Below are 15,336 nucleotides of genomic sequence, written 5' to 3' on the forward strand. Positions count from 1 at the left end.
TAAACATCACACCTCCAGTCTGTATGATAGTACCCACAATATAAGGCCATGCTAAGACACCTGTACCACCGGGAGAGGATAGCCCTGACCCTGACACGCTGTGTGTCCACTAACCGGACCCAGACACCTGCTGAGAAGGGTAAAAGAGGTTATCAGTCAGACTCAGCTCCTCAGAAACTACTTAACGAGCATCTCCAAGACAAGGTTTGTGATATACCTGATGTTTTATTGAAGGAGAGGGTGTGGTTTAATGTTCTGGGTAGAGTGGGTACCTTCAATCTTGTAGCTACTGGGATAATTTGAACTAACTCTTGTAACTCTTGTAACTCTTGTAACCCTTGTAACTCTTGTAACTCTTGCAACCCTTGTAACTCTTGTAACTTTGTAACTCTTGTAACTCTTGTAACTCTTGTAACTCTTGTAACTTTGTAACTCTTTTAACTCTTTTAACTCTTGTAACTCTTGTAACTCCTGTAACTTTGTAACTCTTGTAACTCTTGTAACTCTTGTAATTCTTGTAACTCTTGTAACTCTTGTAACTCTTGTAACTCTTGTAACTCTTGTAACTCTTGTAATTCTTGTAACTCTTGTAACTCTTTTAACTCTTTTAACTCTTTTAACTCTTTTAACTCTTGTAACTCTTGTAACTCTTGTAACTCTTGTAATTCTTGTAACTCTTGTAACTCTTGTAACTATTGTTATTATCATCTCCTCTCGTAGGAAGCAGAAGAACTGATAAAAGGGTACCGAAGTTGGGGTTACAGACACGCAGCCACGTCCCCCTTCGGACACAGCGACCAGACATCGCCTCTCACAGAGATACTATCTAACAGTGATGACAGGTAGTTGTTATAGATCACGTGACTCTCTCTCTCACTCAATACTTATCGTTTAGCTTTCTAACTCGTTTCAATGGTTGTGTTTAAAAATTGATGCTAGCGCCTTGGGTTTCCCATGTTTTCCAATCCCCATTCCGATCGATACAACGATTCTTATTTTCAGTATGTGCCGCGTATATTTGAACTTTTGAAGCTGGTAAACAGTATTTCAGCATACTAGCAAATGGATTCAAAGATGTTACATGGATTCTTAAACAACTGCTACTGTAACATGGCATATTTTAATCTTAAATTATTTCGCACAAACTACCATTTAATTAACGTTTCAGCAAGTTGAGGAAGGTTCTAGACGGTTTATACTGCGGAGGAATAGGTGTACAGTTCATGCACATTCCAGATACGGACAAACAGAACTTTATATCAGATCTTATAGAGAATAGGCCAGTTTTGAGCGAGGAGGAGCTTGTTAGAGTTACCCAGGTTTTTTTAATATTAATAAATTAGTGAAAATCTTCTAATTTACGGAGGCTTCTCACTTTCAGTAAGATGTAAAATAAATGACGCTTTCATAATGTAATGAAATTTATAATGTACAATTATACAGAACGTTTTATCATATCATGTATATTTTACTATCAGTTATAATAATCAATAATTATATTAAATTAGCAAATTCCTGAAATATATATATAATATATCATCGACCAAATCAAACAGAAATTACTTCAGTGAATGGCGTTACATCATTGTTGGATATTTAAAATTAGGCTCAATCAGGTTTTGCCCTACTAGTTATTCCTCAGCATGGCCATAAACTTCCGCTGCATTGATTTCTCCGATGGGAAATATTACTGCCGGGGGAATGTCTTCACAAGGAATGTCAGCGATGTTCTGAGTTGGTCTCCTAGTCTGTGAAGTGGTAGTTGAGAAATAGGAGACCACTAGATAAAACCTGGCGCAGAGGAAACTTCTGAAGCTTTTAACTGTTAAACTGTATATAAAAATATTTGACATGGTGTTTATGGCCGTACAGGCTATTGATACCCGGTAAAACTGAGAGTAGAAAAGGTCTTTGACTGGCGAAGATGGATTCTTCGCCACAAATTGTTCAGAGATAAAGTATATGGCATATGGAAGAAATGCCAAAGTGAAAACAATGGCAGTAAGCATGGCAGTTAAAATACCTTGCCAGCGAAGATTCCTATGGGACAATCTAACCGCTTTTCTTGCCTCTACAAGCATAAGAATAGTTGTAGATACGATGACCAGGTTTGGTAAAACTGGTATGATGATTGAAATGATAGGTTGCAACCACTTCCATTCGGGGGACGTATAACCATACATGCAGTTGTACAACCGATAGTCAAAATAAACGTCATTTTTATCCACGATAAACAATGCCACTGGGTAGTAAAGAGCTGCTAACCAAATACCAGCACAGATCTTTTGAGCAAAGACATGTTCACCAAACCATCTTGTACGTGATTTAAGAGGAAATTTCAACCGCATGAGCTTACTTAAAGTCATTCCACTTATTGAGAGAGCACCTGATGTTGCGAAGAAATACCCACAATAAGGTATACCAATACACACCACCTCTCCGTAGACCTTTCCTCTTGCAATGGTTGAAACAAACATGAACGACAAATAAGTGGTAGCAAATCCCAAGTCGGCTACAGCAATGTGCTGTATAAATGTTACTGTAATCTTGTTCAGATTTATTGCGTTGTACTTGATGGTACTTATCAGTATTGTGGTGTCTCCTAGTAGAGACGCTATGATCACTAGTAAGTACCATCCTGCGTATGCGTAGCGTTCCCCATCCGATCTTATCCCAAATAGTGTGCCGTTGGAGTAGTTGTGGGAAGCCATGGTCATTTACTGGTCATTTACTGGTCATTAACTGGTCATTTACTGGTCATTTACTGGTCATTTACTGGTCATTTACTGGTCATTTACTGGTCATTTACTGGTCATTTACTGGTCATTTATTATTGAGTTATGAAATTATTCAGTTTAGTTGACAATAAAAACGGAATATAATAACGTATATCCTCAAATAAAATACAAAATTAAAGTACAAAACTAAAATACAAAACTGCAAAGTTATCTCCAAAACCGAACTTTGACCGAGAGCTTACTAAGACAGAATATTCAAAACGTGCAACAGAGTCACGAAACTCACAACTGGTGATGAAAGGGTGAAGACTATCAAGAGTTTAAATTCCCAAATAGTCAGACTGAGCAGGTTGAGCTGTAGTAAAACACAGTACTGAGGCGTTAAAACATTTTCATTACTATCTTCAGTAACATCCTGAATCAGAAAGACTATATTATATACTTTATGAAGACTATATTATATACTTTATAAAGTATATAATATAGTCTATATATAGACTATATTATATACTTTATAAAGTATATAATATAGTCTTCACCCTTTCATCACCAGTTGTGAGTTGTGTATATAAAATATTAAATATACATGAAACAAGTTTAATCTAAACTAGAGTCGACAGCACACTGTGAAATACAATCAAGTTGATGAAATAGGGTGAAATAACTCCTGAAGTTGCTGCAACAAAGTCAAGTGAGAGCTTTAATATAAGAACGCCGTTACAAACCACACATATTATGTGTGGTGTGATCGTTATTAGATGTAATGATCCGGATATTAAGATTGAGGATGATCTACTTTAAATCTATATATGTATCTCAATTTGAAACGGCACACTCACTGAGTGTACTGAGTATCGATACCGACAATATAATCTAATAGACTATATTACAGCAGGATATTTGCAGGATATTTGAACTGGTTATAAGGAAACATTTGTAGCGTTAACTTTGTAGTTTTCTGACAAAACCGCTTAAAGACCACTCAAAAATCTGAGGTTTTTAAGCACTTTTGACACATTTTTGGCAAATTTTTGCAGTTTATACGGTTAATTAAGGGGAGTTCTGGAGGATTAGTTCTAATGGTTTCTAGTGGTTTTCAAGGATAGTTCTTGACCCAATAAAGAAATTTGGGTTAATAAACTCTTAATTTCAATAATCGTCTTAAAGCAGATTTGTCAGAAAACGGCGGAACTTGTACTGTTAACTTGGGCCACAACCTCAACTACGAATAAAAGTTAGCTCATTACTGACTACAGAGTTATCATCAGATAGAAAGTATCGGATTAAAAAATATGTTTAAATCTACTGTTGTATACTACAGTTGATGGCGGGTCACGAAGTTATAAAGTTATTGTTAAACTTTAGTTCAAATGAACGTGCATCTTGGCAAGCAATAGCTACGAAATTAGAATAGTGTGCAACTCATCTAGCGCGGTAGCTTTGTCATCTTCAAATTAACAATGCCCGCATATTTCATCATCATATCTACTAAAAGCACCCTTTTTCTGAATTCTCTCAATCAATTAGTTAGTTAACTAGTTAATTGTCTCTATCTAATTTAATGAGCTAATTAGAGTAATAATTGCTACATAATTACAGACGCTAATAAGATGTGAGAACCTGGATAACTTCCTCGCTAACAAGTACAGTAACTTGAAGCAGTACGGAGGGCAGGGTGCTGAGGGTACTGTCGCTTTTTGTGAACTTCTCTTCAACCTCTGTCCTAGGAACAAGGTAGGTGTTGTGACGTCACACCACGACCCACGTGTTATGACGTCACACCACATGACCCAAGTGAGAGGGTTGTTTATAACAACCCTCTCACTTGTTATGGGTCATTACTCCGTGACTCGTATCAATTTGCGATTTCTTTAATTTCTGGGCTGATCCTGATGTTGATACAACCAGTATCTCAAAATTTTAACCAATATTATTGTTGCTATTCTAAGAAGATGCAAATTTTTATAAGTTTTATAAAACAACATCGTGAAAGACACAGTATGTACAAGGTTTGGTTTCGCGCCTAATCTGAACATGTTATGACGTCACAGGTTGAAGATGTTGTTATCGCTATAGCACACAGAGGGCGAATAAGCCTTCTGACAGAACTACTACAACTGCCTTATCTTAGACTACTTAAGAAGTATGGGGGAGACCGGGAGTTTCATCCTGACGAGGTAGTATTATTATCAAACTATAGCAATCAGTACAAATGGTCAATATGGCACATTCAACTATTCAAGCAATAATTATTAGTCGCTGAAATGTTAAATCATCTTGCTTTTACCCGATGAGGTTTACACTCATCTTACATGTTACACTCATCTAACAAGAATGGAAGCAATCAGGAGGTGACCGGGATTGGCAATTTTGAGCTATCCCGGTCCCGGTCCCGGTCAAATTTTCAAATGCTGATTTATGATCCTGGTCCCGGTCCCGGTCCCGGTTAATTCAGGATTCTTGGTCCCGGTCCCGGTCAAGTCTCATTTTTCATCCCGGTCCCGGTCCCGGTCCCGGTCCCGGTCAAGTCACATTTTGTATCCCGCTCCCGGTCCCGGTCAGGCCTGAAATCATGTCCCGGTCACCTCCTGGAAGCAATTTTATGATAGTATGTAACACTCATTTTACACTCGTGTCACGCTCTTTTATATGCTAAATAAAATGTAATCAATTCAAATAATTATGACACAGACATTCATCATACTTAATCATAAATATTTGTACAAAAATGTATAAGTTAAACTAAAACGCTAGGTACATTTATCAATCCCTGGAATTTTTCAAAGCCCACATTAAGACTTTCTTATTTAAACTGCCCTAAATTAACTTGAAACACTTTATCGATAACCTATTTTGGAAATACGTTGTGTTAGATCTTTACGTATTTAAATCATCATTTCAATTTAGTAACATAATTAGTTAGTCACCGGTTTCTCTGATCGTATATCTCCCCAACTCTCTCAGAGATCAATCGGGGACGTGTTATCCCACCTGTGGCAGTCTGCTGATCTGGAGCAGCCGAGTGGAGGAAATGTTCACGTGTCTCTTCTACCTAACCCGTCTCATCTCGAGGTAACCACTTTTCTTCTTCAATTGTTACTTGTTTTATAAGGTCTGTGTTTCTTATCTAAACATCATGTTTCATGAATCCTTTTAATTTTAAATAGACCTTCGACCCCTGTATCATGATATAATACTAGTTATGTAGTATAGCCTTTATGAAATTGTGTAGCTTCAGGATCATTGGAGACCGGTTCTGGGATCGTTTCTATTTAAGTGACTTTTTTTTTCTTAAAAAAAATATGCAACCTACCAAAACCAATGGTGCCCTCCACTACCGGTAGGACATAATAATATGTTTTATATTATATGTTATTACGTCAGCTGTAGCCAAGGGGATACACTTCTTTAATTATATGAAAGAAGTTGGATGGATACAGGTAGGATACTAGTTAATTTCTACTTTACGAGCTCGTTAAAAATCTATATTGGCTTCATATTCGTCGTGTTATCGCAAAAGAATTCAATTCAAAACTGGTTAATCAGAAAATCGAATGAACTGGTAGAAAAATATTATCGAAGGTTTTAATAATAATATCTTTTAGTAGAGGTTTTTAAAACTGCCTTGAACCTCTCCCTAAAAAGGTTCGAAGAAACAGTTTTAAAGTCCCTAAGATTTGAATGTTGTAAATCTGAAAATGTACCCTACCTATTTTGGAGCAATCCGGATATCCACCAGGAAAGTAGATTGTACCGTCTTGACAGACCGCTTTGACATCATTTCCTTTCTTTGCTTGATTTCGTGGGCAGCTGTAGGATATTTCTGTTTCATCTTCAGCTGGTAACTCAGAGTCTGCTACTATGACATCTAGATTCGAGTTGACAATCGTGCACTTGGCTGAAAATGTAGAACTTTTTGGTTTCTTTTATCGACATATTTTATCTACATCTTCTATCTAGGATTCATTCAAGAAATGTACATATTTTTGTGTGCACCATATTATATTCAGTAGTCAACTCACCACGACAATCAGGAAGCTGATTAGTTGGGACAACAGTTCCGTCCTGACAAGTGGCTTTGTCACCTCCCTTGTTGGTGTAGTCTGCAGGACAGCTGAGGGTAATCTTTATTCCGTGTGGGGCTGGGAGGGCTGGCTCCGGTGTTACTTTGTTCCAATTAGGATCGAGGTTATCGCACTGTGCAGCTGAAATTGTGGTTATTTTTTATTGGAACCATGAATAATTATTAGTTATTCGCGTAGCTGAAATTTTACACTGGCCTGTCATTGAAAAACTGCATATCCATAATTTGTTAATATGTGCATTTGTTTTGTGTATCTCAATTTCTATTCAAATTTCAAGCAAAAGCATGATATTGAAAAAGTCTAGTTATAGATGTACATAATATATTAAAAATAATGTTTTTACCTAGAACACCGTAGATCTCCACCTCTCCCAGATTAACCATCTTTACATCCACCTCCTTTCTTATCTCTACCTTATCTCCAACTCCCTCCCGCCTAAACTCATACTCTGACTTCGCTTCAGTGAAACTGCCACAGTTCACCTCTGATCCGATCTTATTCACGATGTACACGCTAAATCCGATAATTCTCTCTTGACAACAGTTTTGCCTATTAATCACTCGTATCAGAGATATTCTATATGCTGACGGGAATTCTATTGAGATGTTAAATCCATTAGGGTGGTTTCTCTGAACACTGTGTCCAATAGTTGCATACTTTCCATCGAATAGGTTGGTTGCCGGGTATAAGGTATCTTCTGTTGTCATAACGACGCTCTTGATTGGAATTGGAACCAAACCTGCAAATTGAAGTTAAAACGGACTTTAATTTCAATTATTGCCCAATTGGCTAAACTTAAACGCATTTTGGATTTATAGGGCAGTCTATGTGGGTCTTATTAAAACTTCAGCCAGACCATTTGCATTGATAGGTGGGGAAGAAACAGATTTTTAATTTCTGTCAATGAAGATATGAATGAAAGCATACGGTAACCATAAAATCTTAACTCACCACATTGCAAAGGCGGCACCAATGTCAAGAAAACAAAAAGAAACATTTTCTTGTTAGCTGTAAAACTAGAGAGATAATGGTTTTATATAATATCAGTCTTATCGTCCAAAATATTTTAACATATTCTTGGATGTGAATTATGTATCGTCGATTTCAGCTATATCTATAGATAAGCGGGTGAGGACATTCTATCCTACAATCTTTTTTAACCTACACTTGGGCCACGATATCAAACGAAAACAGTTAAGGGGGCAGGGGGGGGGGTCTTCATGGAAATTTTCTCAAAATCGACTTTTTAGTTGTTTCTGATACCAGAGGAGAGTGATATCTATCAAATGCTTTTAATCCGATAGAAAAATATTGTTCCTAGCCGAAATTATCGCCGGTAAAAGGTCAGCGCTTGTGTGTAATTGTATTGCGCGAGCGATTTTTGATCGCGTGCCCTGAAAATCGAGTCTAAAAATCTATCTTCTCCTACATTTTTTGAACAATCACCCTCAAACTTTCAGGATATGTTCTAAGGATCATTTAGAAGGGATTGTCCTGGCAAAATTTTGAGATAGGCCTTTAAACATTTTTTATTCGATTTTAAAAATCTTGGACCTCGAAAAATCGTCAAAAAACCAAGTCCAACATTTTCAAAATCGAATAAAAAATGTTTAAAGGCCTATCTCAAAATTTTGCCTGGACAATCTCTTCTAAACGATCCCTAGAACATATCCTGAAAGTTTGAGGGTGATTGCTCAAGAAATGTAGGAGACAGATTTTTAGACTCGATTTTCAGGGCACGCGATCAAAAATCGCTCGCGCAATACAATTACACACAAGCGCTGACCTTCTACCGGCGATAATTTCTGCTAGGAGCAATATTTTTCTATCGGATTAAAAGCATCTGATAGATATCACTCCCATCTATCAGAAACAACTAAAAAGTCGATTTTGAGAAAATTTCCATGAAGACCCCCCCCCCCCCCTGCCCCCTTAAAGTAAAGTAAAGTAAAGTAAAAATGTTGACATAACATCATCACTAATGTCTACAAAGTATCATCGCACTACATGGAAAAATAACTATTTCTCCATCAAATTTAAAAGTAATAATTTATCAAATATTAATCATGAATAAAAACAACATTAAAAAATGTAATTTATTCATACTTCCCAGTTAAGTGGAGTAAAGATTTATAAAACGTTTCTTTGCTACATAAGGATGAAACCACAGATAATCATTGTGTTTTTCCTTATTATATATAACTGGGGGGGGGGGGGGGGGGGGGGGTTCCAAGGGGAACTTTGGGGAACTTTTGGAAAGTCCCCCAAGATTTCTGAAGTTCCCCAAAAAAAAGTTCCCCAAAATTCCCCAAAATTATTCAAAATTATTCAAAATTATTCAAAATTATTCAAAATTATTCAAAATTTCTCTAATATACATTAATACCCATTAATGTTAACATGTATGTTATTATAAGGTATGATCTTAACTTACTTGTTGATACTTGCAGCATGATAATTTTTTTGGCATGATAATTTTTTTGGGGAACTTTGGGGAATTTAGGGGAACTTTCTGAAGTTCCCCAAAAAAAAGTTCCCCAAAATTCCCCAAAATTATTTGTTTCATTGATAATTTTTTTGGGGAACTTTGGGAAAGTCCCCCAGGTTTCCTGAAGTTCCCCAAAAAAAGTTTCCCAAAGTTCCCCTTGGAACCCCCCCTAACTGGTACCTTTAATTCTTGTTAAAACTTCTTTCGAAACATTCCAAAAATGAAAGTCATTTACAATACGTCATAATAAAGTACCTCAAAATTACCCTAAATTATTCTAAATATTCATTGTGGGCAACAGTTTATGTTTTCACAAACCACTTTCAGTCCATTGTCCAGTGCATGTTTTAGTTGCCTAGATTATTAATTAGACTTAAAAAGGTTATAACAACACAGCCTTTTTAGATACGATAATGACATTTTACACGCATGTAGAACAGCACAGGGACACATTTTGTGAACCTATTTCACCTCGAATCACAAGAAATGATTGACTTATAGCCTCTCAACAAAAAAAATTGAGCTTTTCCGAAAAATGCACTTTGACCAGGAAATGCTTGATTACAAAAAAGGGAATCCTCAAAAAATAATTTTGTGGTATGGAAAGGGTGCGCTAGATGGTTACTGAACTGATGGTTACTATGAGGTAATTTGGGTTGGCAGTTTTGGTGTATGCCCCCTTAAAATCAAAATAACTCGGTTTCTGATTGAAGTTATAAGAGCTTAAATTGGGCAGTCAAATTATCATACTGAGTGGGGTAAAACCTAGTTTCAACGTCCTCAGGTATCAGGCTGTCGAGTTAATAGACCAAAAGCTTGCAAATAGACCAAAAGCTTGCAAATTTCACCATCTAGAAAAGCCAGTTTTTGAAAAAGCAACAGCTCCAAGTTGGCGTTTTCAATAATGCAACGCGAGTAAGCTCGCTGCTAGGGTAGGCGAGGCTATGACATTATTATGCTAATCCCCTGGGGCTCTTAAAAGGATATAAATCATAAAAAGAGCAGTCAAGAATCTTCCTTGCCTTCAAACCTTTTGTTCCCTGGCCTCACGAGTTCTTGGATTAGCCTAGAACACTAGATAATTTTGAACAATTTGATGACTCGTATTATAGGGTTCTTACATCCACGCTGAATATTTAACGCTCATTTTAATGCATCTATCTGGGCCATCTGGCGTCCTGGTCATGGTTGATTTAATCGATTGCATTTACCTTAAAAACTATTGTATCATAGCAGAGCGATATACACGCTCAAACAAAGCTTTGTTCGCTTTCAAGCTCCTGGATGTCAAAGATCTTGGAGGGGTGCCATAGCGGGCAACAGTATTCCAGTAGACTACGAACAATCGACTTGTAAAGCGTGAGCATTATGACTGTTGATCTGGTCTGAAAGACACTGAAAACCCAGGCAACTTTTTGTCGAACCTTGTTTGCTATGGTCTTAATGTGGGGTTGCCAAGATAGATCGTTGGAGACGTAGTTGGCCTAAAGCAAAGGTGCGAGTGACTTGTCTTTGAATACTGAGTACTGGTACAGTTCACTAACAAAAGGAAGTTCGACGAGAGCACTGCGTCGATTGTGTCTGTGACACATATAATACTAATACTTGTCTTTATGTAGTGTCATATTGTTTCGTTCAGACCATTTTATGAGACTATTCAAGTTGTTTTGTAAGACAGATACGTCTTGTTCACAGGTTATCGAAATCGAAACACGAGTGTCGTCTGAAAAGTATCTGATGATGGATTCAGTTAAGCAATGCTCGATAGTTGAGCATTTAGCTCCTTCGAAAGCCGAGGTTTCTTTTATAAAATGCTGTAATTGCTTATCGAGAGAGCGCAAATAGGTGCGACCACATAATTCAATAACCTAATGTCTCAGGACTTTGAAATTATGCCTTATTCCCTATATAAGTATATAACACCATAGAATGGTATCTGTAAACAGTATAAATACATAGTCAAGGCACAGGGGTTATTTTAGTAATTTTGGGGTATATTGGGGAATGCATAAGTGGATTTTGGAAACCCCCCATAATAGAGTCCCCCATAATACCCCAAAGTACTCCAAAATGCCCCTTGGCTTCCCCCCTATGACCCTGATATCTATTCACTGAGTATTTGAATATTTGAACTATAGGGCAATTCCACGGTAAGGTTCCACTTGGTGAAAATGAAAAATGTTAAGATAGGCACCTAATTTTGGTTAAAATATGTTCATTAGACTCTTAACCTTACAGGTCAACAAAAGTTTTTTGTTTCATATTGCATTAACTTTTGATTTTTCTCATTCAAAGGAACACTACTCGGAAATGAAAAAAATCATTCAAATTTTCAAAGGGCCATAGTTTGGGTATGCAGGAATATTTCTCTATGAAATTCCATACACTTAAGCATAGGCATAAGAATGAGAGCCATGCAAAGTTTCAAAACCGTTACTCAAATAATTTTTCTAAAAAATTTCCACAAAGATGGTGTCGCGTCCGTCACAAAATTAAGCAAAAAAGTTTTTTTCAGAGCCACATAGTGCTATTTATATTCAAAAAACCACTGTAACCTATCTCTTCTGAAGGTAAGGGAGTACCGTAGAAATTATCAGGCTTGTATCTTTTAAGAAAAAATTTTTGGAAGGGGGGTCCCAACTTGTCGCGTCCGACACATTTTTTTGAAAATGCTCCAAAAAATCTTTTAACAGACTTTAAATGCATTTTTGTTAAAGCTGAGACCGTTCTTAACAAAACGATGTTGTCAAATCGAAAATTGGACAGAAAATGACTGAGTTATGTATAATTTTGTATATGCCCATATATGGGCGTACGGCTCACTTTTAGCCATTTTTATCCATATTTCCATTATTTTGACTAAAACCAAGACAAATTGAAGTCAAATAAGGTTTGACTATGTTGACTAGACTATCAAATAACATCATATGCAATTCAATAATTAAATTTACTGAGTTTTGCCATTTTATTTGCCTTAACCTTTTTCAGGGGTAAAAGGCACAAAAAATGGACTTTACCCTATTTTCGCATATTTTTGAAGTAAAAATTCAATATCTTCCACATTTTAAACACTAAAGTAATGAAACTTTTGGGAGATGGTCTCAACAGTGTGATGTGTTGAACAGAGATGAATGTTTTACCAGAGTTATAAATTTGTTCAAGTAGAGAAATAATTGCTGCCCCTAGAGTGATACCCTCGCGTATGCCCAAAATGGACGATTTTGGCTATTGCAGACCTCGTGGAAGTACTAGCGGCCTAAAAATTGGCATAAATATAGAATGAAGGTCACTGAACAAGATAAAAGTGTCAAATAGAAGATTTGGAGAAATTGAAAAAAAAACGTGTGTCCGTCACAGTCACGTCCGTCACAATTTGAAAATGGCGCCACGCAAACAAAAACTGAGCAATCTCCAAAAAAATGGTATCTCAGAAATCCCTAAACCTTTTTCTATCACTGCATGTCCAAATTAGAGATAATAGATAACGTTTTGAGATAGATTTGGGTACCTTCTGAGTAGACACCCAAAAAAAGTGTCATATTTAAGTCGCGTCCGTCACAGGGGTGCTATCTCAGAAAGTAATAATGGTAGGGGTCTGAAATTTTCACACAACCTATAGAAAGGTTAAATGTGGACTAATAAATAGTTTAAGCTGATAAAGAAGCAACATCCTGAGCACAACATTCGTTTGAACTTTAAAAAATGGCATAATCGTGGTGTCCGTCACGGTGGAATTGCCCTATAGATCTTCATCTCAATCCGTCGAGATTGAGACAAATATTCATGCCTTGGATCTAAGCTGGGACATTTTTATGGTGGTTCCTCACTATGAGTATCCACGATACTTGAAAACATTGGGCAAACATTACGCTGGATGTCCACTCACGACTTGTCCGTTTATTTAATGTTTCCACCAAAATTGAAGTGCGATAATGTAACAGCACAGTAAAACAGCCGACTGTATTAACAAACCAAAGTGTGCCAGGCTCTGTACTATAATCTAACTTGAAGGTATCCGCACCACATATCCTCGGTCAGTGATATGAGATTACTAAATAAACATAAGGAACTCACGGTACGAGGTACACATAACTCATTACAAGTATGATAAGTCTCTAGCATGATATTATTCATTACGGACTCAATAAGAGTTCTCGGCTGCCTCAGCGTCAAATCTAGGCAGTCGGTAATCGTCCTTTGGCCCAGAGTCAGCTAGGCTGACCCTAGGGACCGGGGAAATATGATTCTTAACATATCCAACCCGTACAGGCTTAATTATTCTTTTGTCCTATCTAATTATCTAATTACAAATTACCATGTGACAGGTCGCTAACAGTGTGGCACTCGGTAAAGTTAGAGCTAAACAAAGACTCAAAAAGTCAGCCCCCTACTACGGAGGTCAGTTAATTAAATAAATTGATGTAATTAAATAAATATTATAATGAGTGTTTCCAATCTTTTTTAGTTGTAGATTGATAAGATGACTATAAGATTTCTAACAAAATTTACAAATAAAACAAGGTGTTATAGGTATGATAGAGGACTACGAACCCCCTCCAGCGAGCCTCAAGCTTGACGCTTTGACGCCCTGAATCCTGATTAGCATTAGCAATCTGTCAAATGCTTCAACTTATCATAAAGCTTAATCATATTATTATATATAATTTCCCATCTCCTGATCAATAGTTTTATGTTTCAATCACTTGATCTGATCCCTAAAATATTACAGATAGCAGGAATTCACCCCTGGCTCTCCTTATCCATGGTGATGCTGCTTTCAGCGGACAAGGAGTCTCTATGGAAAATGTTAGAGCTTGTTTCTCTATCTCTATAATATACTACAACCTTTGAGATTTTATAAGAAATTGAGAAACTAGGGTTGCTACGTATTTTCTCTAATTCTATTGCCTTATCCAACATATTTTTGCTATAATTTCTGATTTCAGGCAATGATGTCTAAGTTGGATGGGTATTCCTCTAACGGGTCAGTACACTTGATAACGAACAATCTGATAGGCTTCACTGCTCAGCAAGGAGCTCAATGTAGTTCCTTTACTGCAGGGGACATAGGTTAGTAGAGCCCAGCTGACTGCTCCACTAAATATTTTAATCTTTTAATGCCACAGTGGCCAGCTGTACTGTTTTTCAGAGGCAAGATAACCAAAGTCAGACGTAATCTGGAATATTTTCAATGTGGACTGTAACTTATAGGATTCCAATTTAAATAAAAACAAGTAATTGGATGATTATAACAGCCCTGAATAATGCCAGGCAGAATGTACGATGTGCCAGTTCTCTCCGTGGACGGTCTGGATATCCACTCTATATACCAGGCTGCTGTCATGGCCATTGAGTGGAGAACTAGATATCAGGAAGATATTATCATAGGTACGTTGTTACTTGTAACTTGCTTCTCTAGATTTGAGTGTGTGGGTTCCTTTTGGGAGTGTACCCATTCTCAATATTAAATCATTATCAACTGAGAATTAAAGAGACTGACCGTTAATACGTAGGTATTTACTTCTCCAGCAGTTATCTTGTACTTCGGTTGACATTTGTACGGAATAACTCTAAAATTAAACTTTACAAGATAACAAAACTTGCATCATCATAATCAATAAGATAGTAGAGGATCATAATATACATGTATAATGTATAATGTATAATGTATAATTATATCCCCGCAGATCTGCAGTGTTACCGGCTGCACGGCCACAACCAACACGATGAGCCCCGCTTTACAAACCCTCTTATGTACAATATTATAGACCAGTTGAAACCCCTTCAAGATAGGATTGTAAGCGAGCTTGTAAAGGATCAGGTCGTTCCTGAGGTTTGTTGTTAACAGTTCTCAGTTATCCTTTAAGTGGGTTGTTGGAGGAAGCAGAAAATTGTGATTCGTTTTCCGATAAAATTACGATTTAACAAATGAACTTATGATTAAATAGGCAAAACTTGCCTCAATTTAGTGTTAGATTGTCCTAATAATTTACGCCCGTCATAACATCGAAATAATTTCATTGCA

At 36.9% G+C, this 15,336-nt stretch overlaps 2 protein-coding genes across 2 annotated transcripts in view; one reads left to right on the top strand and one right to left on the bottom strand.

Annotated features, from left to right (window-relative positions):
- LOC134816253 (probable 2-oxoglutarate dehydrogenase E1 component DHKTD1 homolog, mitochondrial) overlaps positions 1-15,336 on the top strand; it is a 90,984-nt gene that overhangs the window by 46,631 nt on the left and 29,017 nt on the right. Inside the window, exons 2-12 of the mRNA XM_063825011.1 lie at positions 19-204; positions 721-842; positions 1,169-1,319; positions 4,338-4,472; positions 4,790-4,915; positions 5,703-5,810; positions 13,637-13,709; positions 14,041-14,117; positions 14,258-14,381; positions 14,583-14,699; positions 14,999-15,144. Of these exons, the coding sequence (XP_063681081.1) occupies positions 49-204; positions 721-842; positions 1,169-1,319; positions 4,338-4,472; positions 4,790-4,915; positions 5,703-5,810; positions 13,637-13,709; positions 14,041-14,117; positions 14,258-14,381; positions 14,583-14,699; positions 14,999-15,144 (1,335 nt within the window). The 5' untranslated portion in view covers positions 19-48. The remainder of the gene's footprint in view (positions 1-18; positions 205-720; positions 843-1,168; positions 1,320-4,337; positions 4,473-4,789; positions 4,916-5,702; positions 5,811-13,636; positions 13,710-14,040; positions 14,118-14,257; positions 14,382-14,582; positions 14,700-14,998; positions 15,145-15,336) is intronic.
- LOC134816811 (uncharacterized) lies at positions 6,340-7,530 on the bottom strand. The gene is made up of 4 exons (XM_063825804.1): positions 7,167-7,530; positions 6,761-6,943; positions 6,506-6,636; positions 6,340-6,375 (listed from the first exon to the last, which is right to left on the bottom strand). Exons 1-4 carry the CDS (start codon positions 7,528-7,530, stop codon positions 6,340-6,342), a joined length of 714 nt encoding a protein of 237 aa, XP_063681874.1.

The sequence above is a fragment of the Bolinopsis microptera genome, chromosome 6 (genome assembly GCF_026151205.1).
Source record: "Bolinopsis microptera isolate Bmic1 chromosome 6, MBARI_Bmic_1.0, whole genome shotgun sequence".
Taxonomy (NCBI): Eukaryota; Metazoa; Ctenophora; class Tentaculata; order Lobata; family Bolinopsidae; genus Bolinopsis; species Bolinopsis microptera.